This window comes from Herpailurus yagouaroundi, unplaced genomic scaffold, assembly GCF_014898765.1.
Source record: "Herpailurus yagouaroundi ecotype Mexico unplaced genomic scaffold, PumYag 182, whole genome shotgun sequence".
Lineage (NCBI taxonomy): Eukaryota > Metazoa > Chordata > Mammalia > Carnivora > Felidae > Herpailurus > Herpailurus yagouaroundi.
The window spans coordinates 7,345,515-7,373,014 of NW_024412413.1; the positions used below are offsets into that span (position 1 = coordinate 7,345,515).

General features: G+C 44.4%; 2 protein-coding genes across 6 annotated transcripts in view; one reads left to right on the forward strand and one right to left on the reverse strand.

The window, feature by feature from the left end:
• The window catches only part of XRCC6 (X-ray repair cross complementing 6), a 31,194-nt gene that overhangs the window by 2,739 nt on the left and 955 nt on the right, over positions 1 to 27,500 (reverse strand). Inside the window, exons 1-11 of one of the 5 annotated variants that reach the window (XM_040490698.1) lie at positions 23,520 to 23,643; positions 22,816 to 22,899; positions 17,230 to 17,342; positions 13,123 to 13,261; positions 12,647 to 12,901; positions 11,900 to 12,083; positions 9,089 to 9,275; positions 7,633 to 7,801; positions 6,757 to 6,918; positions 4,459 to 4,588; positions 3,454 to 3,554 (exon numbers count right to left, since the gene is read on the reverse strand). In XM_040490698.1, coding sequence (XP_040346632.1) covers positions 3,454 to 3,554; positions 4,459 to 4,588; positions 6,757 to 6,918; positions 7,633 to 7,801; positions 9,089 to 9,275; positions 11,900 to 12,083; positions 12,647 to 12,901; positions 13,123 to 13,261; positions 17,230 to 17,342; positions 22,816 to 22,891 — 1,516 coding nt within the window. In that variant the 5' untranslated portion in view covers positions 22,892 to 22,899; positions 23,520 to 23,643. Of the gene's footprint in view, positions 1 to 3,453; positions 3,555 to 4,458; positions 4,589 to 6,756; positions 6,919 to 7,632; positions 7,802 to 9,088; positions 9,276 to 11,899; positions 12,084 to 12,646; positions 12,902 to 13,122; positions 13,262 to 17,229; positions 17,343 to 22,815; positions 23,470 to 23,519; positions 23,644 to 27,500 lie in introns of those variants that run through there. The other 4 variants (XM_040490699.1, XM_040490700.1, XM_040490697.1 and 1 more) reach the window with 4 other exon arrangements.
• The window catches only part of DESI1 (desumoylating isopeptidase 1), an 18,834-nt gene continuing 15,106 nt past the window's right edge, over positions 23,773 to 27,500 (forward strand). Inside the window, exon 1 of the mRNA XM_040490702.1 lies at positions 23,773 to 24,113. Coding sequence (XP_040346636.1) covers positions 24,026 to 24,113 — 88 coding nt within the window. The 5' untranslated portion in view covers positions 23,773 to 24,025. The remainder of the gene's footprint in view (positions 24,114 to 27,500) is intronic.

Below are 27,500 nucleotides of genomic sequence, written 5' to 3' on the forward strand. Positions count from 1 at the left end.
AAAGAAAGAAAGAAAGAAAGAAAGAAAGAAAGAAAGAAAGAAAGAAAGAAAGAAAGAAAGAAAAAGAAAGAAAGAAAGAAAGAAAGAAAGAAAGAAAGAAAGAAAGAAAGAAAGAAAGAAAGAAAGAAAGAAAGATCATCCTGAGCTGTGTGTGGATGGGAGGAGAGTGAGACAGAAGGCCAAACCTGGGGTGAGGGTGGAGGGGATAAGGAACCATAAAGTGGCAGAATTGATGGATGTACAGATAGAATGTGAGGTGTAGGGTGGCCAGAGGGAGGTGGCGACCAGCTGGGATGGCAGGAGCATTCCCCAGGACTGATACAACAGAAAAAAGATATCTTTGGGGGAAAGACAGTATTTTTGTTTTCTTTGTTACTTAACCATTATACGGTTTGTTGAGCTTGAGACCTGAGCTGTGTCACATCAAGGACAGGCATGAGGAGACGAGCATCTCATCATCTCCTCATGTGGCCACGTTTCCAAAGTATTAAGGGAAGATCCTGCCGCCTGGTGTGCCCAGAAGAAGGCACAATGTCACAACCAACCTGGGCTCCTGCTGAGACAGAAGCCCCATGTTCCAGACTATAGGAGTCTCTGCGAGAGCTTTGGTTCTCAACCTGGCAACCAGCTGAGACTTTTAAAAAATACCAATGCCCAAACCCCACCCCCCAGAGATTCTGATTTAAGTGGTCTGGGGGTGAGGCCTAAACCGCCAGATTTTTTGAAGTCTCCTGGATGATTCTGTTGTACAGCCAAAGTTGAGAACCAGTGTGCTAGAGGTTAAGAGCAGGTCTCAGAATAACCTGGAAGGCTTGTTGTAAGACACAGGTCGCAGGGGCCCAACCTGAGTTTCAGATTCAGTCAGCCTGGGAAAGGGCTCAACATGGGCATTTCTGACAAGTTTCCAGGAGACACCAGTGCTGCTGTTCCAGGAAGCACACTTAGAACCACTGGTGGAGTCTGAGGAGGCCACGTGGGGAGAAGTGAAGTGACAGAGAAACAGAGGGCCCAGGATCACCTAGTGCACTCGCTCCCATGTTTAGAGGAGAAAAAAAGGGAAGCAGGTCCAGCAAAGGTGTCTTAGGGCACTGTCAGCTCAGGAGAAGAACAAAGCATGGTGTCACAAAGCCAAACAGAGAAAATGAGAAACAGTTGTGAGTCTTCAGGAAGTTATTTATTCAAAGGAAACCATATCCTGTGTCAGAGGGAAGAAGATACACATCGGACTGGAAACGAGTAAAGAACATAAAAGAACGAGCGTCAAAGGGGTCGGGTGTCTGAGCGGTGGGACACCTGGGGCCTGCAGCAGCCATCACCAGGCAGCTGCAGTTCCGGCCAGAGCCCGGGACAAAGGGTATGGCTGGAGACAGGCTCGGGGGTCACAGACATGAGGGATACAGCAGGCTGGGGGAGCAGCCAAGATAACCAACAGAAAGGGAGAGCAGCGGGGCTGAGGACAGAAACCTGAGCCCCTGGAGTTATAGGAAACGTCAGAGCAGCCAAAACTGTTTTGAAAATAGAGGCAGGAAGAGCAAACACAACTTGCAGTAAAATTACAGGACAGGAGCCAGAATGGAAGAGACCAAGGCCCCGGTGAGGAAGAGAGAGAACGCTGTGGAATAAAGGGGAACAACTGTGTTTTGAGCACTTCCTGAGAGTCAGGACCGAGACGGTGTCAATAGCTTATAAGAACAGTATCGGGGCGCCTGGGTGGCTCAGTCGGTTAAGCGGCCGACTTCGTCTCAGGTCATGATCTCGCGGTCCGTGAGTTCGAGCCCCGCGTCGGGCTCTGTGCTGACAGCTCAGAGCCTGGAGCCTGTTTCAGATTCTGTGTCTCCCTCTCTCTCTCTGCCCCTCCCCTGTTCATGCTCTCTGTCTCAAAAATAAATAAACATTAGAAAATTAAAAAAAAAAAAAAAAAGAACAGTATTGCTGTCCCCATTTTACCTATAATGAAACTGAGTTTCGGGTAGATGAAGTAAGATTCCAAGGCTACTCAAGTTAGTAAGTGGCAGAGCTGGGATTCAAATCTGTATCAGGTATTTCCAAAGCGTATGTCCTTCACCACCTTGCTGGAGACCAGGCAACTTACTCCCTGATTTATCTAAAGGCCATCAAGAAAGATGGCTGCTTGGGGCACCTCGGTGGCTCAGTCGGTTGAGCATCCGACTCTTGATTTCGGCTCAGGTCATGATCTCACAGTTTGTGGGATCGAGCCCCATGTCAGGCTCTGTGCTGGTGGCACGGAGCTTACTTGGGATTCTCTCTCTCCCCCTCCCCTGCTTGTGCTCTTTCTCTCTCTGAAAAGTAAATTCACTTAAAAAAAAAAAGATGAGCTGCTTAATTCCAAGGTTCCTGTTGGGCTAGATCCGGCTAACAGTCACCACCATAATACAGGTACAATAGCTTTTACATGTCTAGCACTGGGACTGTTTTGTCTAGTAAAAAGAGACCATTAATAACTGGGAAGTAAGGGCGCCTGGGTGGCTCAGTCGGTTAAGCGGCCGACTTCGGCTCAGGTCATGATCTCGTGGTCCGTGGGTTCGAGCCTCACGTCGGGCTCTGTGCTGACAGCTCAGAGCCTGGAGCCTGCTTCAAATTCTGTGTCTCCCTCTCTCTGTGCCCCTCCCCCGCTCACACTCTGTCTCTCTCAAAGATAAACATTAAAAAAAAATTTTTTTTTAATAATAATAATAACTGGGAAGCTCAGCAGGCCACACTAATTGTTCTGATCTTTTCAACCTCTGTTAAGAGCCTTCATTAAATCCCATCTGTTGCCCAGCTGATATTTACCTGTATCACTAAACTGTGTGTGTCCTCTTACGAAATACATAAGAGAACCACAATCAAGAAAGGGACTGGCAGCGAGCTCAGAGCTCAACTGAGGCAGCCAGGCAAATCTCCCCGATGCTGGGTAACAAGGATCTTCTGAGGCAGAGCCTACAGTCTGATGGAGAGACAGGAAACACAGTGGTGCAGAGCAAGGGCTCTGGGCCAGACGCACTGGATTCTAAACCTGGATCCACCGCTCACTACTTAGTGCCTTGGAGAATTACTACCTTCTCTATTAAATAAGGACAACGGTGCCTACCTCATAGTTACCAGAATTGGATGAGTCAACAGCTAGGACCAAGAGTGCCTGGCACACAGTAAGCGCTCAATAAATGTTATAGGTTATTATTATTTTTTTTTTACTTTTACCAACATGTAGTCATGAGGGGGCCTGGTTCAAAGGCAGGTTGCAGAAGTCTGGCACACTCTCCTCCTCTTATGGCAGAATGAGCCAAATCTCTTCTGAGACAGTCTATGCTGGTCTAGAAAATCTCTCAGAGAAGGCTGGAAAAACGAGGTGGAGTCTTTGCAGGATGCTAGAAAACGCATCCGTATTTCCAGTCCAGAGTGAAACCGTTACGAAAACCTCCCATGGAAAGAGCTCAGTCCCAGCCTTCTTACGTGTCAAATCCACTGCCTGTTCAGGCTCCATCAAATCCAAAGCCAAGGCCTCCAGGTTTCTGAAGTGCTGCTGCAGCACTGGGTTCTCAAAGGCATCACTTCTAGTAAAACAGTAACATAAATAAATTGAAGCATTTAAACATTAAAAAAAAATAATAACAAAATTAAATAAACCCAACTGAGATACCACAGGCCCAGGGTCAGCTGAGGAAAAGAGCCCAGATAAAACAGCTGGGAGTCTTGTCTCTGGAATCAACTTTTCTCTCTCCAATTTCCAATTTATTGGAATCCAAAAGCCAATCAAAAAAAAAAATTGGGGGGCGGGGTGTGCCTGGGTGGCTCAGTCAGTTAAGCATCTGACTTCGGCTCAGGTCATGATCTCACAGTTTGTGAGTTCGAGCCCCACATAAGGCTCTGGGCTGGCAGCTCAGAGCCTGGAGCCTGCTTCGGATTCTGTGTCTCCCTCCCTCTCTGCCCCTCCCCTGCATGTGCTCTGTCTCTCACAAATAAAAATAATAATATTAAAAAAAATTTTTTTAACTATTTATTTTTAAGAGGCAGAGAGAGACAGAGCGCGAGTAGGGAAGGGGCAGAGAGAGAGGGAAACACAGAATCTGAAGTAGGCTCTGCGCTCTGAGCTGTCAGCACAGAGTCTGACGCGGGCTTGAACCCACGAACCATGAGATCATGACCTGGGCCGAAGACAGATGCTTAACGGACTGAGCCACCCAGATGCCCCTAAAAGCTCACTTAAAAGCTAACAATCCCTGCCCATCTGTCTGTCACTGGAAGCTGTGGGCAGAGAGAGAGAAATGGAGAAGGCAGAGCCATGGAAGTTAAAAAAAAAAAAAAAAAAAAAAAAGACAAAGGAGAGGTGGTAGGATATGGAGAGAAAGAAACTGAATACTTTTTCTTCCCACGCTCAGCAGCAGCATGGGAGTAAAATAATCCTCTCACCCCAGGAGACAGTTCCAGAACAAGGCCTGACACTAACCCACTACTCACCTGTAATTGAAACGGAGCTTCTGAACAATGGCCTTCATCTTGTCTATCTGCTCTGGATTTGCCATGACTTTTTCAGTAAAGGGCACCTTCCGTTTATCGTCGGCATAGGGTAAGAAGACAAGCTGGAAGCCTGAAGAAAGGACATTAGTTTCCCAAGATTTGACTCAACAAACGGTTTCAGTTGTGGAGTCGCCATTTGTCTCTCAACTTCACACTCACCCTTCTATGTCCTATGATGCTGGGGCTGGGACCCTGCCAGCCCTATTTCTCCTCTATCAGCTGATTCCCATTAGCAGCCTCCAGAACAGAGAGGGAGGCGGGAGCCTCCCATACCTGCCGGTTCCTGCCAGCAGTGGCCCGGCCAGGGCTCTTCGCGGGCCAGCAACAGCTGGATCCAGTCTCCAGCTTTCTGGACACACCCAGAGCCAGCTAGACAGTGCCCCCTCCCTGGAGGGCTGAGACCCAGCTCCATCAGGCCCTCCTCTGAGCCTCAGCCTCTCCCCTCTGTTCCCCCACCGCCTCCACACACAAAAAGTAAAGAGGAAGGGTTATCAGGCCGATCTTGTTCCAGTTTTCTGTCAGGTTCTAAAAGGCTGCAAAATCTAGACTGGAACCGACTGCTGCTGCCAGGTGAGGGGCCCTGGCTAGCAATGCCCACGACACTGAGCAAGAGGAAGGAGCAAGTCCCTCTGCTCTCCTCTGCCCTACAGTCTCGCTCTAAGCACTCACTATTGACGGAGCCTCATTGCGAGCCAGCTGGCAAAGGAGGAACCCGAGTTGGAGAGTCTCGGCCTCGGCAGCACAGAGCATAACAGGAGGGATTTGGAGCTGACAGACAAGAGTTTACTAACTGATATGCAAAGCTATTCCTCAGCATTTTGACAACCAGGGCTAGAGATATAACATATTCAAAGAGTTACTTTATAAAGTTCATTAAAAAAAAAAAAGTTGGGATTTCTTTTTTTTTTAATGCTCATCCATTTATTTTTGAGAGAACAAGCAGGGGAGAGTAGACAGAGGGAGAGAGAATCCCAAACAGGCTCTGAGAGGTCAGCACACAGCCCGACGTGGGGCTCAGTCTCACTACTGTGAGATCATGACTTGAGCTGAAATCAAGAGGTGGACGCTTAATTGACTTAGGCTCTCCACAAAATTCATTTTTATTAACATGGCTAATGGGGCGCCTGGGTGGCGCAGTCGGTTGGGCGTCCGACTTCAGCCAGGTCACGATCTCGCGGTCGGTGAGTTCGAGCCCCGCATCGGGCTCTGGGCTGATGGCTCGGAGCCTGGAGCCTGGAGCCTGTTTCTGATTCTGTGTCTCCCTCTCTCTCTGCCCCTCCCCCGTTCATGCTCTGTCTCTCTCTGTCCCAAAAATAAATAAACGTTGAAAAAAAAAATTTAAAAAAAACATGGCTAAAAAAAAGAAGACTACCTTCTCGTGGCTACTTTGGGCTAGGCACTTGTACATTTATTAACTTATTTCAAATGTGAAACAACCTGAAGAGAAAGGTGTTCCAGAATTCTCATCTTTACAGGCAAGGAATATAAACAGAAAAGTTAAAATTATTTGCCAAAGTTAGCCAGGTGACGTGTGGCAGAGACGGGCCTGAAACAAAAGAAAGTAAACTTTTCCACACATAAGAGTAAGATATGGTCAAGTATGACATCAAAACCCATGGTCTTTCTACTACACATCACTGCCTTGGTGTATGCAGAAGATAAACCAAACATTAAACATTGCAAGGGTGGGGCGCCTGGGTGGCTCAGTCGGTTAAGCGTCCGACTTCAGCTCAGGTCACGATCTCGCGGTCCGTTGAGTTCGAGCCCCGCGTCGGACTCTGGGCTGATGGCTCAGAGCCTGGAGCCTGCTTCCGATTCTGTGTCTCCCTCTCTCTCTGCCCCTCCCCCGTTCATGCTCTGTCTCTCTCTGTCTCAAAAATAAACGTTAAAAAAAAAAATTTTTTTTTAACATTTCAAGGGTGCCAAAGAATTGCTTTTAGTAAAGAAAAGTATCAGCAGTGAGCCATCAACTTGGTCACTAACCTGCCAACAGTCCCTATGCAGCCAATTCTCGACTGTGGCTATAGAGCTGCCTTGTACAGCTGTACATGTTGTGCACTGCACAACCATATTTGGCAGCTTTACCTGCTCTGCATCTGTGTCATCTGTGAAACCCTGAAAATGCACAAATGCCCCATTCCTGGAGACTGTGGTTCAGCAGGTCTGAGTTGGAATCCCATGAGTGATTCCAAAGTCTGAGCAAAGTTCAGTAGCACTGAAAGTATCTCTTCCACATACCTGGGGGAGTCACCTGAATTTTCTGGTCATCCAGCTCCTCTTCCTGTGGCAACAAGACCACAAAATAAGGAGGGGTGTTCCGACGGGGGGTGTATCTGCACACCGCCATGACCTCCTTCTCCAGACACTTGGTGAGTAGAGCACTGAACAGAGTTGAGCTCCCTAAAAAACACACGGCCCAAGGATCTGCGTCCCAAAAGTGTCTCCTTTTTTCCCTGGTAGCTCATGTTATAAGCCTACAATTTCTCTCCCATTTTCTTAAAAGGGCTTGTGATACTTCAACAAGTAAGGTGTGAGAAGCCCAGAGCTGACGAGCAGCAGAGGCACAGAAAGGAAGAGAAAGCGATTAGATGCCTCGAACACCCCATTTAGAGGTGTGAATTATTAACATTAGTTCACTTTTACTATATTTAGGCTGACAATGTAAGTAAGCCCCAGTTACTAATGAAAGCCAATCAGGTCAAATCCAGGGGGTTCATTAGCTACAGCACAGAGGAATAGAGGTCTGGACAGCACAAACCCAACGACCTAATTCGTATCATCTTTAATTGCCGACACGAAGGAAGAAACTGGTTTTTCTTCTTTGTTAACTCTGTACCTGATGCCTCAAAGAAAGAATTCCATAGGAAGTAAGTTTTAAAAATACTAATTCCATATCTCCCCCCGCCACCCTCCGGATACTCACAATGCATAGCAGTGTATTATAGGTCCTAAAGAAATCTCTTTAACTTTGTTTAGTCCCAAATTTCCAAAGCTTATCTGACCAGAAACACTTTCAAAATACCCCCTTAAGCCATCCTATCCAGTTTGCAAGCAGCTCGCTCGGTAAACTACCTTCTGTTACTCATTCATTTACCCTTGATCGAAGTCACATACCATTTACCAGGGACTCCTCGGGGTACACAAATAGGGAGGGCCTCAGGTAATGGTGCTTCTTCAGCATTATCAAGGGCTTGAAACCGATGAGAATCAAACCTGGTTCATCAAACCGTTTCAGCTCTTCTGTTTCCTCTTTCTCTAGCACAATCTGACGATTCCCATAGATCTAAAGGAAGGGGAACACGAGGGCCACATAAAGAGGCTACGTGGAGATACTTAGTTGATCCTTGGTTGGTCCTTACCTTATGCAAAAAAAATCTCAGATTCTCTCCCACATTTTGTATAATTAAAAAGGATGACTCATTTGATTTTAATTTTAGATACCAAATCATTCCTCAGATTGCACAAAGGTGAGAGAATGAGGGAAGACGACGTTCTGCGTTCTCAGTCTGTCCTTCTGATTACGAAAGGCATACGTGTATCATTTCAAAGCATTGGAGAAAATTTCGTTTGGGGAAGGGAAAAAAAACCCAAAACTCTCCCTAAAAAAGTGCGGTTTACATCTAACATACTTGCTTCATTCATCTCCCTAGTTGATTCTAAAGCATTTTCTGCTACCATACGCAAGCAAGGAATTTAACTATTAGAACAGAATGCAGAGTGGTCAGGGCTAAAGTTTCCACTGACATCTCTTTCAAACACTGGCTCTAACTTTCTAGCTCTCAAGGTATTAATGCTCTAGATGCCTGGCTGGCTCAGCCGGTGAAGCATGTGACTCTTAATCCTGGGGTTGTAAATTCAAGCCCTACATTGGGTATAGAGATTACTTAAAAATAAAATCTTTAGGGGGTGCCTGGGTGGCTCAGTTTGTTAAGCGTCTGACTTTGGCTCAGGTCAGGATTTGTGGTTTGTAGGTTTGACCCCCCACATCAGGCTCTATGCTGACAGCTCGGAGCCTGGAGCCTGCTTCGGATTCTGTGTCTCCCTCTCTCTCTGCTCCTCCCCCACTCGTGTTCGGTCTCTCTCAAAAATAAACATTAAAGAAAATTTATTAAAAAAAAGATAAATAATTAAAAAAATAAAGTCTCTTAAAAAAGATGATCTAGAGGCACCTGGGTAGCTCAGTTGGTTAAGCAACTGACTTCGGCTCAGGTCATAATCTCACGGTTCGTGGGTTCAAGCCCCGCATCGGGCTCTGTGCTGACAGCTCAGAGCCTGGAGCCTGCTTTTAATTCTGTGTCTCCCTCTCTCTCTGCCCCTCCCCCACTTGTGCTCTGTCTCTCTCTCTCTCTCTCTCTCTCTCTCTCTTAAAGATAAATAAAATGTAAAAAAAAAATTAAAAAAAAAAATGATCTATATGCCATAGTTCCAAACAGTAATGGCTTTATGCTTTAACAGCTTAGCTACAAAGATGCATACATACATGAAAGACACTTAACTAGTTAGGCTGATCAATGTCTCCCTCCCTATTGACTCTTCAATGGGACAAAACTCAGTAAGAAAGCAGGCCTACCTGAGACCTCTTGGTGTCACTAGGCAGAAGCAAACTGCCTGTGTTCACGTTAAATGTCCGGGTCTTTGTTTTCACTGGTTCATTGGTTTCCCGATAAAGTCTCACTGGAGGAGGTCTGTAAGCCTTCTGGACCAGATTATAAATGCCGACAGTGAGCGCTATATCTTTGCTGAGTTTAAGCTTCAGGCTGGAGGAGAGAAAAGTATAAAAACAAACAAACACGGGACTGAAAGATTATGCTTTCCTAGCTAAATTCTACTCTCTCCAATAATCCAAATTCTTAGAATATAAATAGAATACATTTTAATAACACAGTGGAGTTTGCTATAACATTACCTCAGGGTCTACACCACAAAAATTAGTTTCAGTATTGTTAACTACTTAAAATAATGATAAAGAATGCACTGTAATAAAAATAAGGGTTATTTTTATTGAGCCCAGCACTGCACCATCACTTTATAGCTATTTTCTCATTCAATCATCATAATAACCCTGTATTATATGACCTATATATAGATATATAGACATATATATATGATCTATATATATATATGATCTATATATAATCATATAATTCTGCTTGTGCCTAGTATCCCCTCCCCCTTTTAACAATGAAACCCCAATTTTTCTTTGGGAACCACCCTTCCCCCACTGCAGTTTTGGGGGAATGTTAATCAAAGTACTATACCCTCCTCTCGCCAAGTGGTGGGCATATCTGGCCTAGGCTTAAGCAGTCAGACCTATTCTCCTGACAGTCTAGGTCATAAGCGGTGACCAAGGAAGGACAAGGTTGCAGGGGATGCTTTATGACAGTGGTACCCTGAGGACACGGTGATTAGTTCTTGCTATCTGGACTCCTGGTGCCACCCTGGTTCCTATACTGATCACCCTGTTCAGGCTTACAACATCTGAAATTAGTCAAGAGCCAGTTTCTGTTGTTTATCACCCAAAAACCTCATTACTGTCCTTTTTTACAGTTGAAAACAATGAGGCTCAGAGAGAGGTTATCTAACTTCACCGAGGACAGACAACTAATAACCAGATTGTTAGATTATCTTCTGTTTTTCTTTTCACGTTCATTTTATTTTATTTTTATTTATTTATTTTTTTTAATGTTTATTTATTTCTGAGACAGAGAGAGACAGAGCATGAGAGGGGGAGGGGCAGAGAGAGAGGGAGACACAGAATCCGAAGAAGGCTTCAGGCTCTGAGCCGTCAGCACAGAGCCCGACGCGGGGCTTGAACTCACGGACCGCGAGATCACGACCTGAGCTGAAGTCGGACGCCAACCAACTGACCCGCCCAGGCGCCCCAAGGACTTTTACGTTTAATTACTATTTTACCCTCCCTGCCATCCCCACCAAAATGTGTACCAGATTTCCAAATTGTAGTAACAACACTCCACTACTTCAGGAAGGGAGAAGAGATGCTAGGGTGCTTGTCCGAGAAAGGAGAAATTCCTAAGGAGGAAAGGAGAGCCAACTGCCGTATTACAGCTGTGGCAGTGAGCTGGTTTGTGCTTTTCCTACAATCATCTCATGGGCTTTCTAGTAGAATTGTCAGTAATCTCTTGAAAACTGCTCAAAAACTACAATGGTCATATTCTCGTATGTTGTAGAAACTAGTCTAAAATGAAAGCCTGATGTGAACCTTCAGAAAACAACATAGGGGAGCCCTTAGGATTCTAATGCCAACACTCTCTAAGGATAATCTAGGGTGCCTAGGTGGCTCAGTCAGTTAACTGTCCAACTCTGGATCTCAGCTCAGGTCATGATCTCACGGTTCATGGGTTTGGGCCCCACGTTGGGCTCTGCACTGACAGTGAGGAGCCTGCTTAGGATTCTCTCTCTCCTCTCTCTCCACCCCTCCCCTGTTAATGCTCTGTCTCTAAGTAAATAAATAAACAAGAAAAGAAAAAAAGAAGATAATCTAACAATCTGGTTCCTATTGGTCTCAGGTTTATAAGAAATCAGAATAGGGGCGCCTGGGTGGCGCAGTCGGTTGAGCGTCCGACTTCAGCCAGGTCACGATCTCGCGGTCTGGGAGTTCGAGCCCCGCATCGGGCTCTGGGCTGATGGCTCAGAGCCTGGAGCCTGTTTCCGATTCTGTGTCTCCCTCTCTCTCGGCCCCTCCCCCGTTCATGCTCTGTCTCTCTCTGTCCCAAAAATAAATAAACGTTGAAAAAAAAAAAAAAAGAAATCAGAATAACTTAGGGCACCTGGGTGGCTCAGTCGGTTAAGCATCCAACTTCAGCTCAGGCCATGATTATCAAGGGTTGTGGGTTCAAGTTCCACATCGGGCTCTGTGCTGACAGCTCGGAGTCTGGAGCCTGCTTCCAATTCTGTCTCTCTCCCTCTCTGCCCCTCCCCCGCTAACACTCTGTCTCTCTCGCTCTCAAAAATAAACATTCAAAAACTTAAAAAAAAAAAAAAAAGAAATCAGAATAACTTAACAACAGAGAAAATAACTAGCACTTTCTGAGTTTTTGCTCTATACTAGGTATTGCTGTTATCCACAATTTACAGAGGAGAAGAAAGCAGACGATATACTAGTGCATGCAACTGAGGACAGCGTTAGGCCACAACTGTTTACCCCAAGCAAGCAGAGAGCTGTGTTATTTTGGAAAACTAGCATACCAGCTCTTTCCAGAGAAAAAGCAGCAAACAGCTTGTCCATCCTGAAGTAAAGCAAGTGTTTTAGAGGAAGACAGTGAGGCACAGCCCAGAGGTAAGTATTCAGGGAGGTCAAGGCAATGCGGTGCTTAAGATTAAGTAGGGGACTTGTGGGCAACTAGCCCAGGTTCGAGCATACCTGGAGAGCATGCGCTTCTTGGTCTCCTTGGCTCGAACCTTCCTCAACAGGTCTTCCAGCTTGCTCGACTCTTCAAAGTGAACCCCTAGGTCCTCATCGTCTGCTATGCTGATGATATCTCGGTAGAACAAGGATATGTCAAAGCCCCCACGTTTCTTCAGGTGCATCAAGTCCAGGAAGATACCTGGGGCAAGGACAGCCAAAAGTGAGGGGAAAACAAACAGTTTTCATCAAGTGAGAATTTTTTTCAGTTGAGCTCAAATATGCAAAGAACTCGTGGGATTATTAACGTTTTCAGGACTTAAAGAATCAGTAAGGGAGTCAGCTGCTATAATGACAACTTATTCAAACCACTGCCACGCCTGGTAGCATGAAAAGTCAAGAAAAGCTCACTCTAGTGGAGCCCTTCAGAAAGCCAATGGCCTAAGGGCACCTGGTTTCAGGTCGTCATCTCATAGTTTCGTGAGTTCGAGCCCTGCATTGCAGAGCCTGCTTGGGATTCTCTCTCTCCCTCGCTCTCTGCCCCCCTCCCACTTGAGCTGTTTCTGTCTCTCTCAAAATAAATAAATAAACTTAAGAAAAAAAGAAAGTTAATGGCCTAGTTATTTTTAGCAGGAATGTTATACCTGTGTAACTTCATTTTATTCTTTTATTTCACTCTGAATGGTGAAAAGCAAATGTTTGACATCATCTATAGAGAAGTAGTAAGATTAAGTGCCAACTTAAAAGATCAGGAAAAATGCCAACCTGTGTCACGGAGATCCCCAGCTTTGGTCCTGGCCCGGCTGGCTCTGGCACTGTCATTGCCATGGGGGTCATCTTCATTGGTGAACAGCATGATCCTCTTATGGCTCATCTTGACCTGGACATCGCTAAAGAGGTTGGCACAGACCCACAGCACTTCACTTAGTGAGTAGTCAGATCCATGGCCAATGAGATCTTGGAAATGTTTTTTCCCCTGCTCCCCCTTAAACTGGTCGAGCTCAAGCACTCGCTTAGCACCTGATCAGAGACAGGAAGTCACAAACGGGCAGAAAAATCAGAATGGTGTCAGTGCTGCTTTGGTAAGGCTAAAAGAAGAGCCTAGGGTCCTATTCTCACCCTGGAGGTGTTTAACCCACAAAGTCCTCAACCCAGGATCTACCTCCTTCTCCACGCCCCTCTTTGTTCAGGGTAGTGACCTTCCAATGTAAGGGAAAAGCTGATCTTAGAATACTACTGACCTGGATTATCCAACTCCTGTAAGACGTAAATATTTTTGAAATTCACTGAATTTTTTTCTTTCTCAGTACCATAGAACACCACCGCCAAGAGATCTTGATTACTGCTTATGATCTTATTGGTATACACACTCTGGATACACTGATAAAAATCAAAATAAAATCCGATTAATACTTAACTACTCACCACTAAAATTAAGCTCCATAAGTGCCTTGCACGTCGTAGGTAAATTTATACATGGCATTAGGTTAAGGAATGACCCGTATCTTCAGGAAAGTCATGAATCAGTGAGAGGGATGGGCATATATATTACACTATAACAGAAGGCAGAGTGTGGTAAGTAGATAACAGAAGTATAAGCAGTTCCTACCATAAGAAATCAGAGAATTAAAAACATATATACTCAGGGAGGAAATTCTGCTATAAGGGGGAAAAACAGCCCAGTATTGGAATCAGAAAATCTGGATGTGGGTCCCACTAATGCCATTTACTTAACTGACTGAGTTTGAACAGGCCACTTGATCCCATCCCTCAAGTAGCTTGATACCAAGAAACATAATTTACATACATAAAATAATTATGTATATAAAAGGTTTAGGCTAACAATAATTAGATGTGACCCAACAATAAGTCCATAACTACTAACAGCATTTTTTTTCCTAACAGCATCTTCTGGAATAAAATGTGCTTCATTACACAATTAAGTACACCAGTATTCCAGGAAAGTCCTATCTACCCATTTAAACTAAGGTCAGCATCAGGGCACCTGGCTGGCTCAGTCGGTAGAGCTCGCAACTCTTGACCTCAGGGTTGTAGGTTCGAGCCCCACGTTGGGTGTAGAGATTACTTAAAACTAAAATCTTTAAAATAAATAGATAAATGAGAAAAGAAACTAAGGTCAGCATCGAGTAAATCAGGGTCTCATAACAGCTGGTCAGTCCTTTGACCTACTTAATTCTGGGAGGCATTGACATGAAGTTTCTGAATGTGCAGAGCTGAGAAATAGAGAGACCATGGCGACACCCCCCAACCTGCCCCCATGCCTGGCTGAAGACTCTACCCAGACTTCCTCAAAAGTAATTCTCTCCCTAAACGCAGAACTTAAGGGGCGCCGGGGTGGCTCAGTCAGTTAAGCGTCTGACTTGGGCTCAGGTCACGATCTCATGGTTTGCGAGTCCCAGCCCCGTGTCGGACTCTGTGCTGACAGCTCGGAGGAGCCTGGAGCCTGCTTCAGATTCTCTGTCTCCGTCTCTCTGCCCCTCCCCTACTCACTGTCTCTGTCTCTCTCTCAAATGTAAAAAATAAAACATAAAAAAAAATTAATAATAAATAACAAATGCAGAACTTAAACTGTGTCTACTCACCGACAACAATCTGCATTGCAAGGAGTTATTCCTATAAGTATTTTAATCTATTATCTTTTTACTGAAGTATAGTTGACATGTTACAGCAGTTCCAGGTGTACAACATAGTCACGTGACAAGTCTACACATTATGCTTTGTTCACAAGTGTAGCTACCATCTGTCACCATATAATGCTATTACCATACCATAACTATATTCCCCCTATGCTGTATTTTTCATCCCCATAACTCTTTTTTTTAAGTAGGCTTCACACCCAGCACAGAGCCCAACACAGGGTTTGAACTCATGACACTGAGATCAAGACCTGAGCTGAGATCAAGAATCAGTCGCTTAACTGACTGAGCCACCCAGGCGCCCCTCGTCCCAATGACTTTTAATCTACTTTGAGGAGCCTATAAACGTTTACAAAAATCTGTGAGGGCTTCTTTTAGGTTCTAAGAATTAAGAAAAAAAAAAAAAGAATTTGAGAAAATGTTTTTTCATTGCTTATTAAATACATTATACTCATCCGTGAATGTCTCAATTATTTGCTATATGATACTACATTCTATTCTGGGTTCTTTTTTTATGTTTATTTTTGAGGGGGGCGCAGACAAAAAGGGTTCTTTAGGCACTGAGGTTTCTAAAACATTTTTTTAAGCTTGAATTTATTTATTTATTTTTAAGAGAGAGACAGAGAGAGAGCAGGGGAGGGGCAGAGAGAGAGACAGAGTCCCAAGCAGGCTCTGCACAGTCAGCGGCACGTTACTCAGGCATCAAGGTTTCTAAAAACCCTTTGAAATTACATGCAGAACTATGACTGTATCTTTTTGAAGACAGGGTACACAGCTGTCATCATATCCTCAGAGAGGTCCATGAGTCCAAAAAAGGTTAAAGCAGTGCTCCTCAAAGAGTAATCTCCAAGCTAGTAACAGCAGCGTCACCTGGGACCTTGCTGGAAAGGCAAATTCTTGGTCCCAGCACTAGACTTTTACAGAATCAGAAATTCTGATTGTGGGGTAAGTCCCTGCAATCTGTGCTAGCTAACAAGCCCTGAGTGTGATTCTGAAAAACACTGCCTTAAAGTTAAAGTTAAGGACTGTTCTCATTTTTTTCTAGATGCAAGATATTCTGATTTGCCCAAAACAAGAACTGCTTGTATACAAATTAGAAAATGAGAAGCTTCTGTTTGGTTCCAAACTCTAAAAATATAAGATATACAATAAGTCTTTGTAATTCTTCTGTATAAAGACATGGTAATCTTTTGTTTTATTCTTTTTTTTTAAGTTTATTTTGACAGAGAGAGAGAAAGAGAGAGGGAGACAGAGAGAGAAAGAGAGGGCAGGCGCATGAGCAGGGGAGGGGCAGAGAGAGAGAGACAGAGACAAAGAGAGACAGACAGAGAGAAAATCCCAAGCAGGCTCTGCCCTGTCACTATGGAGCTTGATGCAGGGCTCAAACTCATGAACCAGGAGACCATGACCTGAGCAGAAATTAAGAGTCAGACACTTAACCGAATGAGCCACTCAAGTGCCCCAAGAAATGGTTATTTTTTTGAGGTAAAATTCACATAACAAAATTAACCATTGTATTTTAAAGCAGACTCCATGCCCAACATGGGATTTGAACTTACAACTCCAAGATCAAGAGTCTCATGCTTTAATGAATAAGCCAGCCAGGCATCCCCAAATTAACCTATTTTATTTTATTTTATTTTACTTTATTAATGTTTTATTATTTATCTTTGAGAGAGAGAGAGAGAGACAGAGTATGAATGGGGGAGGGGCAGAGACAGGGGGAGACACAGAATCCAAAGCAGGCTCCAAGCTCTGAACTGTTATTACAGAGCCCGACACGGGGCTCGAGCTCACGAACCGTGAGATCATGACCTGAGCAAAAGTTGGATGCTTAACTGACTGAGCCACCCAGGCGCCCCACCAACACTTCTTAGTATCCTTTTTTTCCTCTCTATATTATAGCGACGCTAGTGACTTGTGATACCTCACTGTGGTGTCGGTTTGCTTTTCTCTAAGGACTACAGATGTTGTGGGTCTTTTTGTGGGCTCCTTGGCCATCTGTGTATCTTTAGAGAAATGTATATTCAAGTCCTATGCCCATTTTTTAAAAAATGTTTTAATGTTCATTTTTGAGAGAGAGGGAGAGACAGAGACACACAGAGCACGCATGGGGGAGGGACAGAGAGAAAGGGGACACAGGATCTGAAGCAGGCTCCAGGCTCTCAGCTGTCAGCAGAGCCTGATGTGGGGCCCGAACCCACGAACCGCGAGATCATGACCTGAGCGTCCTGAAGTAGGACGCTTAACCAACTGAGCCACCCAGGTGCCCCAAGTCTATGTCAATTTTTAAATTAGATTGTCTTTTTGTTGTAGTATTTTTCAACCACAGGTAATACTCAACTTCCAAATACCAATTACAAGAAGACTCACTTTGACACCGTATCTGCTGGAACTTTCCTTCTTCGTTCACACTCACACCTCTACAGGAGGAGCCTTCCTGTGCTACCAGAGCTAACACAGAAGGTGGGAGCAACGTATTACTAGGGTCTGAAGTTCAAACACAAAATAAAACAGGCCTGTTCTCCAGCACTGCTACCCTTTTTTATCTCAGAGTATAGGTAGCATTCCTGGGAGGCTAACCACTAATTATCATTCACCAACAAATTTTCAGAGTGCATAATTTTTAAAGTGGTGTTAATAATTTTTTCTTTCATTTCCTTTTTTAAATTAAATAAAAGGTAGTCTTACCTGGATGCTCATGTCAAAAGGAGTCTGTTCAACTTCACTGTGAGATTCAAACATGGCCTTAGAACCATCAACCAAAAAAATCAAACTATCTCTTCCTGAATATGTATATTCTCCTATGGGGGAAAAAACAGGAGAAAATGTTTGCTCTTGTGCTCATATTTATGATGTTTATTATTATTCATATAAAATAGAAAAAATCCCATTACAATGCCCACTCTCCTCCCAAGAGTAACCACTATCCTGATTTTTAATAATCATTTCCTTACTTTCTTTATAGTTTTATCGTCCAAGTGAACATTCCTGTCTAAATTTTTTTGTTAGTGTTTATTTATTTTTGAGGGGGGGGGGGGGCAGAGAGAGAGAAGGAAATAGAGAGTCTTTAACGGGCTCCAGGCTCCGTCCAAGCTGTCAGCACAGAGCCCAGTGGGGGGCTCGAACCCATGAACCGTGAGACCATGAGCTGAACCCAAGGCAGACACTAAGCCTACTAAGCCACCCAGACACCCCCAAGTGAACATTCCTAAACACTAGTTTTGACTTGAAAAAAAAAAAAATGTTTTTGAAGCCTCTTAATCTATAGATACCCCTTCCATCTTTTGTGTGTTGTGTGTTGTGTTGAAGAACCAGAATGTTGTGTTATGTACAGTTTTCCACATTATGGATTTTGCTGACTGCATTCTTTTGGTGTAGACAAACACAGTCCTCTGTCTTTTCTACTGAGGACCTAGAGAGGCTTCGTCAGATTCAAGTTTCCTATTCCCTTTTTTGGCATCATAGGCGATGTTTAGTTTTTTTTTAAAAAACAAAACACATAAAATATCTGGTTGTCTCCCTTTTTGATACTGCTGCTTTCTAATACAATAAATGTAATTGCCCATCTGTAAAACAACATGATTATGGGTCAAGACCCCTAAACAAAAATTCTACCTTGACCCAGTGAATTCTACTTCTTAGCAATCAAAAGAACATAAGATATGAAAAATCCCTTATGCAGAATTTTCCACAGTGTTGCTTATTAAAGTAAGAAATTGAAAATAACTGGGGTGCCTGGGTGGCTCAGGCAGTTAAGTGTCTCACTTCGGCTCAGGTCATGATCTCACAGTTCATGGATTTGAGCCCTGCATTGGGCTCTGCACTGACAGCTCTGAGCCTGGAGCCTGCTTCAGATTCTGGGTCTCCTTCTCTCTGCCCCTCCCCAACTTGTGCTCTCTTTCTCTCAAAAATAAATAAACATTAAAAAAAAGAAGAAAAAAAAGAAAAGTTTTAAAATAAAAATAAAAGTATTGGGGAGAAAAAAAGAAACTGGGTCACCAGGGTGGCTCAGTCAGGTGAGTATCCGACTTTGGCTCAGATCACCATCTCACAGTTCATGGGTTCGAGCTCCGTATCCAGCGCTCTGAGCTGACAGCTCAGAGCCTGGAGCCTGCTGCAGATTCTATGTCTCCCTATCTCCCTCTGCCCCTCTCCCCACTCATACTCTCTCTCTCTCTCTCTCTCTCTCTCTCACAAAAATAAACTTTAAAAAATTTTTTTAAAAATTGAAAATAACTAAAATGGGGGCACTTGGGTGGCTCAATGGTTGAGCATCCAGTTCTTGGTTTAAGTTCAGGACATGATCTCACAGTCTGTGGGTTCAAGCCCTGCATCTGGCTCCACGCTGACAGAGCAGAGCCTGTCTGGAGCCTTCTCTCTCTCCCTCTCTCTCTGACCCTCCCCTGATCTCTCTCTCACTCTCTCAAAATAAACAAACTAAAAAAATTATTAAAAAAAAAAAACAACTAAAATGTTTAACAGGAGGCAGACTGAATAAATTATAGTACATTTAAAATGACTTATGAAGGGGCGCCTGGGTGGCGCAGTCGGTTAAGCGTCCGACTTCAGCCAGGTCACGATCTCGCGGTCCGGGAGTTCGAGCCCCGCGTCGGGCTCTGGGCTGATGGCTCGGAGCCTGGAGCCTGTTTCCGATTCTGTGTCTCCCTCTCTCTCTGCCCCTCCCCCGTTCATGCTCTGTCTCTCTCTGTCCCAAAAATAAATAAACGTTGAAAAAAAAAATTTTTTTTTAAATAAAAAATAAAAAATAAAATGACTTATGAAGACAACATATATATAATTACATGGAGGAAAAAAGGCAGAACTCAAAATTGTGTATATATGCTTAAGATTCTCTGTGTATATGGGAATGGAAGCTGGTGCAGCCACTCTGGAAAACAGTATGGAGGTTCTTCAAAAAACCAAAAATAGACCTACTCTACGACCCAGCAATTGCACGACTAGGCATTTATCCAAGGGAGACCGGTGTGCTGTTTCGAAGGGACACATGCACCCCCATGTCTATAGCAGCACTATCGACAATAGCCAAAGGATGGAAAGAGCCCAAATGTCCATTGATGGATGAATGGATAAAGAAAATGTGGTATATACATACAATGGAGTATTACTCCAATCAAAAAGAATGAAATCTTGCCATTTGCAACTATGTGGATGGAACTGGAGGGTATTATGCTGGGTGAAATTAGCCAGTCAGAGAAAGACAAATATCATATGACTTCACTCATATGAAGACTTTAAGAGACAAAACAGGGGCGCCTGGGTGGCGCAGTCGGTTAAGCGTCCGACTTCAGCCAGGTCACGATCTCGCGGTCTGTGAGTTCAAGCCCCGCGTCGGGCTCTGGGCTGATGGCTAAGAGCCTGGAGCCTGTTTCCGATTCTGTATCTCCCTCTCTCTCTGCCCCTCCCCCGTTCATGCTCTGTCTCTCTCTGTCCCAAAAATAAATAAACGCTGAAAAAAAAAAAGAGACAAAACAGATGAACATAAGGGAACATAAGGGAAACAAGAATAACATAAAAACAGGGAGGGGGACAAAACATAAGAGACTCATAAATACAGAGAACAAACAGAAGGTTACAGGAGGAGGTGTGGGAGGGGGGATGGGCTAAATGGGGAAGGGGAACTAAGGAATCTACTCCCGAAATCATTGTTGCACTATATGCTAACTAATTTGGATGTAAATTTTAAAAAGAATAAAATTAAAATTAAAAATTAAAAAAAAAATCAAGCAGATATTCCTCGCTTTTTATACAATAAATAATAACATTACTAGTGATGTTTAGTTGAATTTTCACAGATTTTTTGAATTATCAGAGCTGATTTTTTATACTATCTGGTCTACCTTAGAAGACTTATGGTCTTCTATAGTTATAGAAGGTGATATAACTTCAAATATACTTTTTTCGACAAGAACGTTTATTCAGGTTTTAACTTAGACACCACTTTCTTCAGAGAAGCCTTCCCTGACCACCCTAGCTAAATCAGTACCATTCATTCTCTATTACGAAATGCTAATTTTACCTTTGTCACTGCCCTTATCAATACTTGGCATTAACTCATCTACTCCTTGGCCTGGCAAGATCCTCAAAAGTAAGGACTTTGTTTACCCCATTGCCAAGAGCAGTGTCAGGCTCCACAAAGAGCTCATGCTTGACCAGTTGATTGCTGGGTACTAACAGACGGTTTCAAAAGCAAATAGTTACGTGAATTTCATGTTTACGTTCTACTGGTGTGACTTTTACTTTTTATTTAATTCCAGTATGGCTAACATACTGTGTTATTTTAGTTTCAAGTATACAATATAGTGATTCAACAATTCTATACATTACTCAGTGCTCATCATGATAAGTGTAGTCTTTAATCCCCATCACCTATTTCACCATGCCCCCACATACTTCCCCTTTGATAACCATCAGTTTCTTCTTTATACTTAAGAGTTTGTTTTCTTATTTGTCTCTTTTTTTCTTTATTCATTTGTTTTCTTTCTTAAATTCTATCTAAGAGTGAAATCATAGTATCTGTTTTTATCTGACTTATTTCACATAGCACTATACTTTCTAGAAATATCCATATTAAAAAAAAAAAAAAGATTCTCTGTGTATATATGTTTAAAAAAAAATAGGGTGCCTGGCTCGGTCAGTAGAGAATGCAACTTTTTTTTTTTTTTAAACATTTATTTATTATTGAGAGACAGACACAGAGCATGAGCAGGGAAGGGGCAGAGAGAGGGGGAGACACAGAATCCGAAGCAGGCTCCAGATTCTGAGCTGTCAGCACAGAGCCCGACACGGGGCTCGAACTCACAAACTGTGAGATCATGACCCGAGCCGAAGTCAGTCGCTCAACTGAGCCACCCAGGTGCCCCTAAAGCATGCAACTCTTGATCTCCAGGTTGTGAGTTTGAGCCCCAAGATGGGTGGGAAAATTACTTTTAAAAAATCTTTCAAAATTACAAAAACTAAAATAAAAAATTTTTTAATTTAAAAATAAAAATGAGGGGCATCTGGGTGGCGCAGTCGGTTAAGCGTCCGACTTCAGCCAGGTCACGATCTCGCAGTCCGTGAGTTCGAGCCCCGCGTCGGGCTCTGGGCTGATGGCTCAGAGCCTGGAGCCTGTTTCCGATTCTGTGTCTCCCTCTCTCTCTGCCCCTCCCCCGTTCATGCTCTGACTCTCTGTGTCCCAAAAATAAATAAACGTTGAAAAAAAAAATAATTAAAAAAATAATAATAATTAAAAAAAATAAAAATGAAATGAAAAATATATCACTATGATTAACTATAAAAAATCAGATACAAAACAAAAACAAACAAAAAAAACAAAACCCAGACATACATAGTTAGGAAATACAAGAATGAAAGATCTATGAAGGAAAAATGCAAAATGCCAAAATGCTGGTAGTGGCTGTATTAGGGTGGTAGAGTATATAGATTACAGTAAATTTTTTCTTTTATGTTCTAAATTTCCTACGTTTGTCCTTTTTATTTACTTTTTAAATGTTTATTCATTTTTGAGAGAGAGAATGTGAGCAGGGGGAGGGGCAGAGAGACAGAGGGGGACAAGGGATCAAAAGCAGGCTCCAGGCTCCAAACTGACAGCAGTGAGCCAGATGTGGGGCTCAAATTCACCAAGGGTGAGATCATGACCTGAGCCAAAGTCAGACACTTAACCAACTGAGCCACCCAGGTGCCCCTGTTTCTCACTTTTAGTAAAAACACTTTAAAATTGTCTTACCCAGGACTTAAATCAACCAGTATGTAGATTACATGTACCCCTTATTTATCTTCGTTTATCCTTTGTCTTACTGTCTTGTCTGAACATATACTCCCAAACCTGGAGGCTATGGCGAGGGAATGACTCTTATAACTGTGTTGCTAATGTTTTCTCTTTGGTTGCTGCAGTTACTGTAGTACTACAGTACTACTGTATTGCTACTGAGGTCCTACGATGAGTAAAATAACTTTCCTGGGTGAGGAAGGGTCTTACCTGGGCCACCTAAAGTGACTCAAAGGATACCAATGCTCGGAGTCAGTTATTGGAGCTAATAGATGTCAAGCTACCAGTACCCAGTAAAAAGGTCAAGGCTAGGAATGTCCCATAGACTAGAGCAGAATCTGAATAAAAGAGTCTAGGGTAGCTCTGCAAAGTTCAAAGGGAAAAAGCACTGGACATTGGGGAGAGAAGGGTGAGCCATGAAACAGCAGAAATAGACAGGGAAAGGCTTTCTTACACACAGAACAGCAAAGGTTAAAACCACTTACCACCTGCTTCAAGGCCCTCTTCTTCTTCTTCTTCTTCATCGCCTTCGTTTTTGTAATAAGACTCCCAACCTGACATAGTGTTTACTGCTCACCCGGTGAAATAAAGTTATGATCAGTAACAAGCAAATTTAAACCTAAAAAATATCGAATCCTAGGCTCCTAAGTCTCGAGATTATTCGTGAGGAATGTGGAAGCGGATCCTGCTGCCTCCAGATCTCTCAGTGATTGAGATCCATTAGTCATGGGCATCATTCCAGCAGCAGCTTCACTGCAGCTATCCCTTAGGGCCTTTTTTGGGCTGGTGGTGGCCCGGGTGGTCCTCTGATTGGTGTGCTGGGGCAGCCCAACCTGGAGGTCCCGTCTGGCCTCCGGCACCAGCTGGACATACGATATTCCTGCTCCAGAATACTCCGCCCTCCAGCGAACCCACTACTCTACATCACGCCCAAAAATCTCCCCCAACGCCTCCTCCAGCCACGCCCAGCGGAGTCTCAAACGTAGGTGGGCCTCAAAGGCCAGGTGCCGCCCCCTACGGAAGACGGAACTGGGACCAGAAACTGTCTCTACCACGCAGGTCCGCACGCTTTGTGCTAGCCCTGCTCCGCGGTAAGGCTAGAAGGACGCGCAAGACAGAGAGCGAAGCAGGCCGAGGGCGGCCCTGGCCGGAAACCAATGCACGCAGACAACACTCCCAAACCGCCTACCTTAGGTGCAAGGAACAGATCAATTTGGACAGAAGGCGGGGTACCGCGCACGCACGGGCTGTAGTTCCGCTCCCAATCAACGTCCCCTACGTCATCACGCACAGTGCGCGCATTCGCGTCAGATTGACACGCCCACCTCCACCTTCCGTTTTCCACAATCGTCCCTAACTAACCTAGCCAATCTGCGAAAGCCCCGCCCCTCCCTGCGAAACCCCGCCCCTCGCCGCCCGTCGGGACGGTAGGCACATGCGCAAGAGTGCGTCCTCGCCCCCGCCTCCTCTTCAGCGCGGTCCCTGCCCGTCCCGGCTCTGTCACCTCACAGTAGTCGTTGCCCGTGGCGGGTGTCGGGGCGCGTGCAGCGCAGGGCCGCCTTTCCCCCGCCCCTCAGGCCGGGCCTGGGCTCGGTTCCCCGCTCCCTGCGCTCCCCACCCCCGTCGGGTACGGGAAGGTCCAAGCTGCTACCGGGTGCCTGAGGGACTTCGTGGCCACCGCCGCCACGGGTCCCGATGGAGCCGCCGAATCTCTATCCGGTGAAGCTCTACGTGTACGACCTGTCCAAGGGCCTGGCCCGGCGGCTCAGCCCCATCATGCTGGGTGAGGGGGCTGGGGGCGGGCGAGAGGGTGCCGGGACGGCCGGCCGAGGTAGGGAGGCCTGGACCACGGCTCAGGGGGAGACGCGGGGCCCAGAGGATGGAGAAAAGCCCGAGTGGAGAAGGGAGAGGTCTGAGGTTTGGGCGCCTTGAACCCCACTTTTTCTGTCTTGACGTTTGAGTCCAGGAGGAAGGGACGGAGGAGTCACGCCCTCCCGCTGCCCCTCAGAGCCGCAAGCTAAGCTGGCGCTGCATCCCGGCGTCTTCCCTGCCTCACTTGGGGAACCCTTTACACTCCTTCCTCGGCGCAGTGTAAGGGAGGTGAGGGTGCCTGCCGCGCGGTGCCCCTCGTGATGAAAGGGACACTGCGGAGGAGATTCCGGGGTGGCCCTTAGAGAGCCTTCCCTCCGTGCCAAAAGGAAACTGCAGTCTCTGGGGTAGATGGGAATAGGAAGCTAGAGCTGCACAAGGGGCCCAGCCATCGCCCCCAGGTAGAGGTGAAGTCAGGTCTACTGGAGTCCGGACTCGAGAATTCACCAAGTTCTGACCTGACGATGCGGTCTTCTCTACAGTTTCTAAGTTAATTGCTTTTGCCCAGATGGTTAGAAAGCAGTTCTCGCGGAGGACTGGATACTGTTGTGTCAGTAAGGGTTAGTAAAGGAAGTATTTCGGTTGTGCTCCATTAAACTACTTAACTGCCAGGAGAGAAAATCAGCCCTAGTTCACTGCACATCAAACCTCATCATAAGCCAAATACCAAAAATGTCTCATCTAACATAGAAATGGTCGAGTTTGCGATTTCAGGTGATATTGGGCAGGAAAGGATTTTAGGAATTGAAAAATTGAACAACTTTGGCAACATTCGCTTAAATGGCTAGTCTTTCCTGGCTTTTATGGACGCATTAGAAAATGTGTCCTTGGAGCGCCTGGGTGGCTCAGTCGGTTAGGCGGCCGACTTCAGCTCAGGTCATGATCTCACCACTTGTGGGTTCAAGCCCCGCGTCAGGCTCTGTGCTGACAGCTCAGATCCTGGAAACTGCTTCGGATTCTGTGTCTCCTTCTCTCTGCCTCATGGTTAAGGCAAGAGGGCAGAGGTCAAGTAAGCAAGGCTACTTTTGAGGGCATCTTTTCAATGTCCTTGAGTTTCTAATGTATCTTAGTGAGTTAAACTCAGTCTCTTAACCCTAGGCCACTGAATGGTTACTCATATTTGGCTTCACATCAGAATCACCTAGGATGCTTGTTCAACAGACAGGGAACTTCACCTTCAACGTTTTGTTGAGTACGAGTAGAAAAAGCAAAGTTGGAACAATTCTTTAAATATTCAGATGTTTTGGGGCGCCTGGGTGGCGCAGTTGGTTAAGCGTCCGACTTCAGCCAGGTCACGATCTCGCGGTCTGTGAGTTCGAGCCCCGCCCGTTCATGCTCTGTCTCTCTCTGTCCCCCCAAAAAATAAATAAATAAACGTTGAAAAAAAATTAAAAAAAAATAAATATTCAGATGTTTTGAAAGCAAAGGATTTATACATGCTCATGTAGGCAAATAATTATCTGGAAGAATACATAAGAAACTGAAACAGTGGTAACTTATGGCAAGGGAAACTTGATGCCACAGGAATAGAAGGGAGACTTCACAATAAACTTTTTTTGTACTTTTTGAATTGTGTACTACACACATAACATTATTCAAAATAAACAAAGTTTTAAATATATGGATTCTAGAGCCTCATTACACAAGTACTAACTAAGAATCTTCTGGAGTTTTGATCCAAAAATCTGTATTTTTAATAAGCTCCTCAGATAATTGTTATGTAGCCAATCCATTGTTGGGTAGAAGTTTGGGCCTAGATGACCAGTTGTTAAAATGAGTAAGGCAAAACTGAAAGCAAAACTTACAAAGTCATTGGAGAAGGTGCTAATCACTAACATTACATCAGTCAAGTTCCAACTAAACTTCTTGCAATGGAGCCATTTGATTAGTGTAATCATAGCTGTAAGCGCTCTTAGGAATCACTGCTTCATGATTGATTCAGCAGATTTTTTTTTGAGTGCCTACTATGTGCTAGTCTGAATGGTAAGCTTAACTGAGGATAATATATTGAGCAAAGATGTTCACTACCATCCTGGAACTATTTAGTGAAGAAAACATAAAAAATAAGCAAAAAAAAATAATAATTCAATTATTTAAAATAATAATTGTGGTAAATGCTGGGCAGTGCAAGAAGCAAACAGGTTGCTAAGGTAGAAAGTAACAAGGGGAATTTACTTCAAAAAAAATTTTTTTTTATGTTTATTTATTTTTGAAGGAGAGAGAGAGAGACAGAACATGAGCTGGGGTGGGCAGAGAGAGAGGGAGACACAGAATCCAAACCAGGCTCCAGGCTCCAAGCTGTCAGGACCACCTGATGCAGGGCTTGAACTTCCAAGCTATGAGATCATGACCTGAGCTGAAATCAGACACCCAACCGACCAAGCCAACCAGATGTTCCTTTTTCTTTCTTTTTTTTTTATTTTTTATTTTTGAGAGAGAGAGAGAGTACAACTGGTGGAGGGGTAGAGAGAGAGGGGGACAGAAGATCTGAAGCGGGTTCCCTGCAGAGTGCCCAATGCAGGGCTCAAACTCGTGAACTGTGAGATCATGAGCCCAAGTCAGACGCTTAACCAACTGAGCCACCCAGGCACCCCAGGAGAAACTTACTCTAAATAATGGTGGCAACAGTAGTGACTTTTAAGTTGGGAATTTCAGGATGAAGAAGTAGCCACAAGGAAAGTGGTGAGGGAGTTACAGTGTTCTAAGCTTAAGGGGGATCAATCTGCCAAGGCCCTGAGGCAGGAAAGAGCTTGGCCTTGTCCTGGAACTGAAAGAATGCCTTTTTGGAGTGTCATGGGTAAAGGGAAAAGTGCCATAACTGAAGGTGGAGTGCTAGACCTATCCCCTTCACTTTTTTTTTTTTTTTTTTACATAGATTTGAAATCCTAGCCAACAATGGTAACTTAACCAACTTTGCACACCTGACCACAATGGTATTTCTAAGAACATCACCTTACCTGCCAATCTAATTCTCTCTTCCCTATCCCCTTTTTCCCATATTGCTCTTATGCCTTTTGCAAAAGTAATGAAAGTGTTATCAAACCTAATGGTCATTACCTTCTAGAGTTGAAAACTTATGGAAAATGGGCATTGCTGTACTGGTTCATCCTGTCCAGACATCACCAACCTTAAGGTTGGGTATGTCCCAGTTTTGTGAGTAACCATATATTGATTTCCCATTCCTAAATGTATTTGAGCCTTTCAAAAGTCAATTTGTTTCCTGATTTTTTCTATGACTTCCAGAAGCATATTAATAGCTAGCATTTATTGAGAGCTTACCATGTGCCAGACTCTTTTTTTC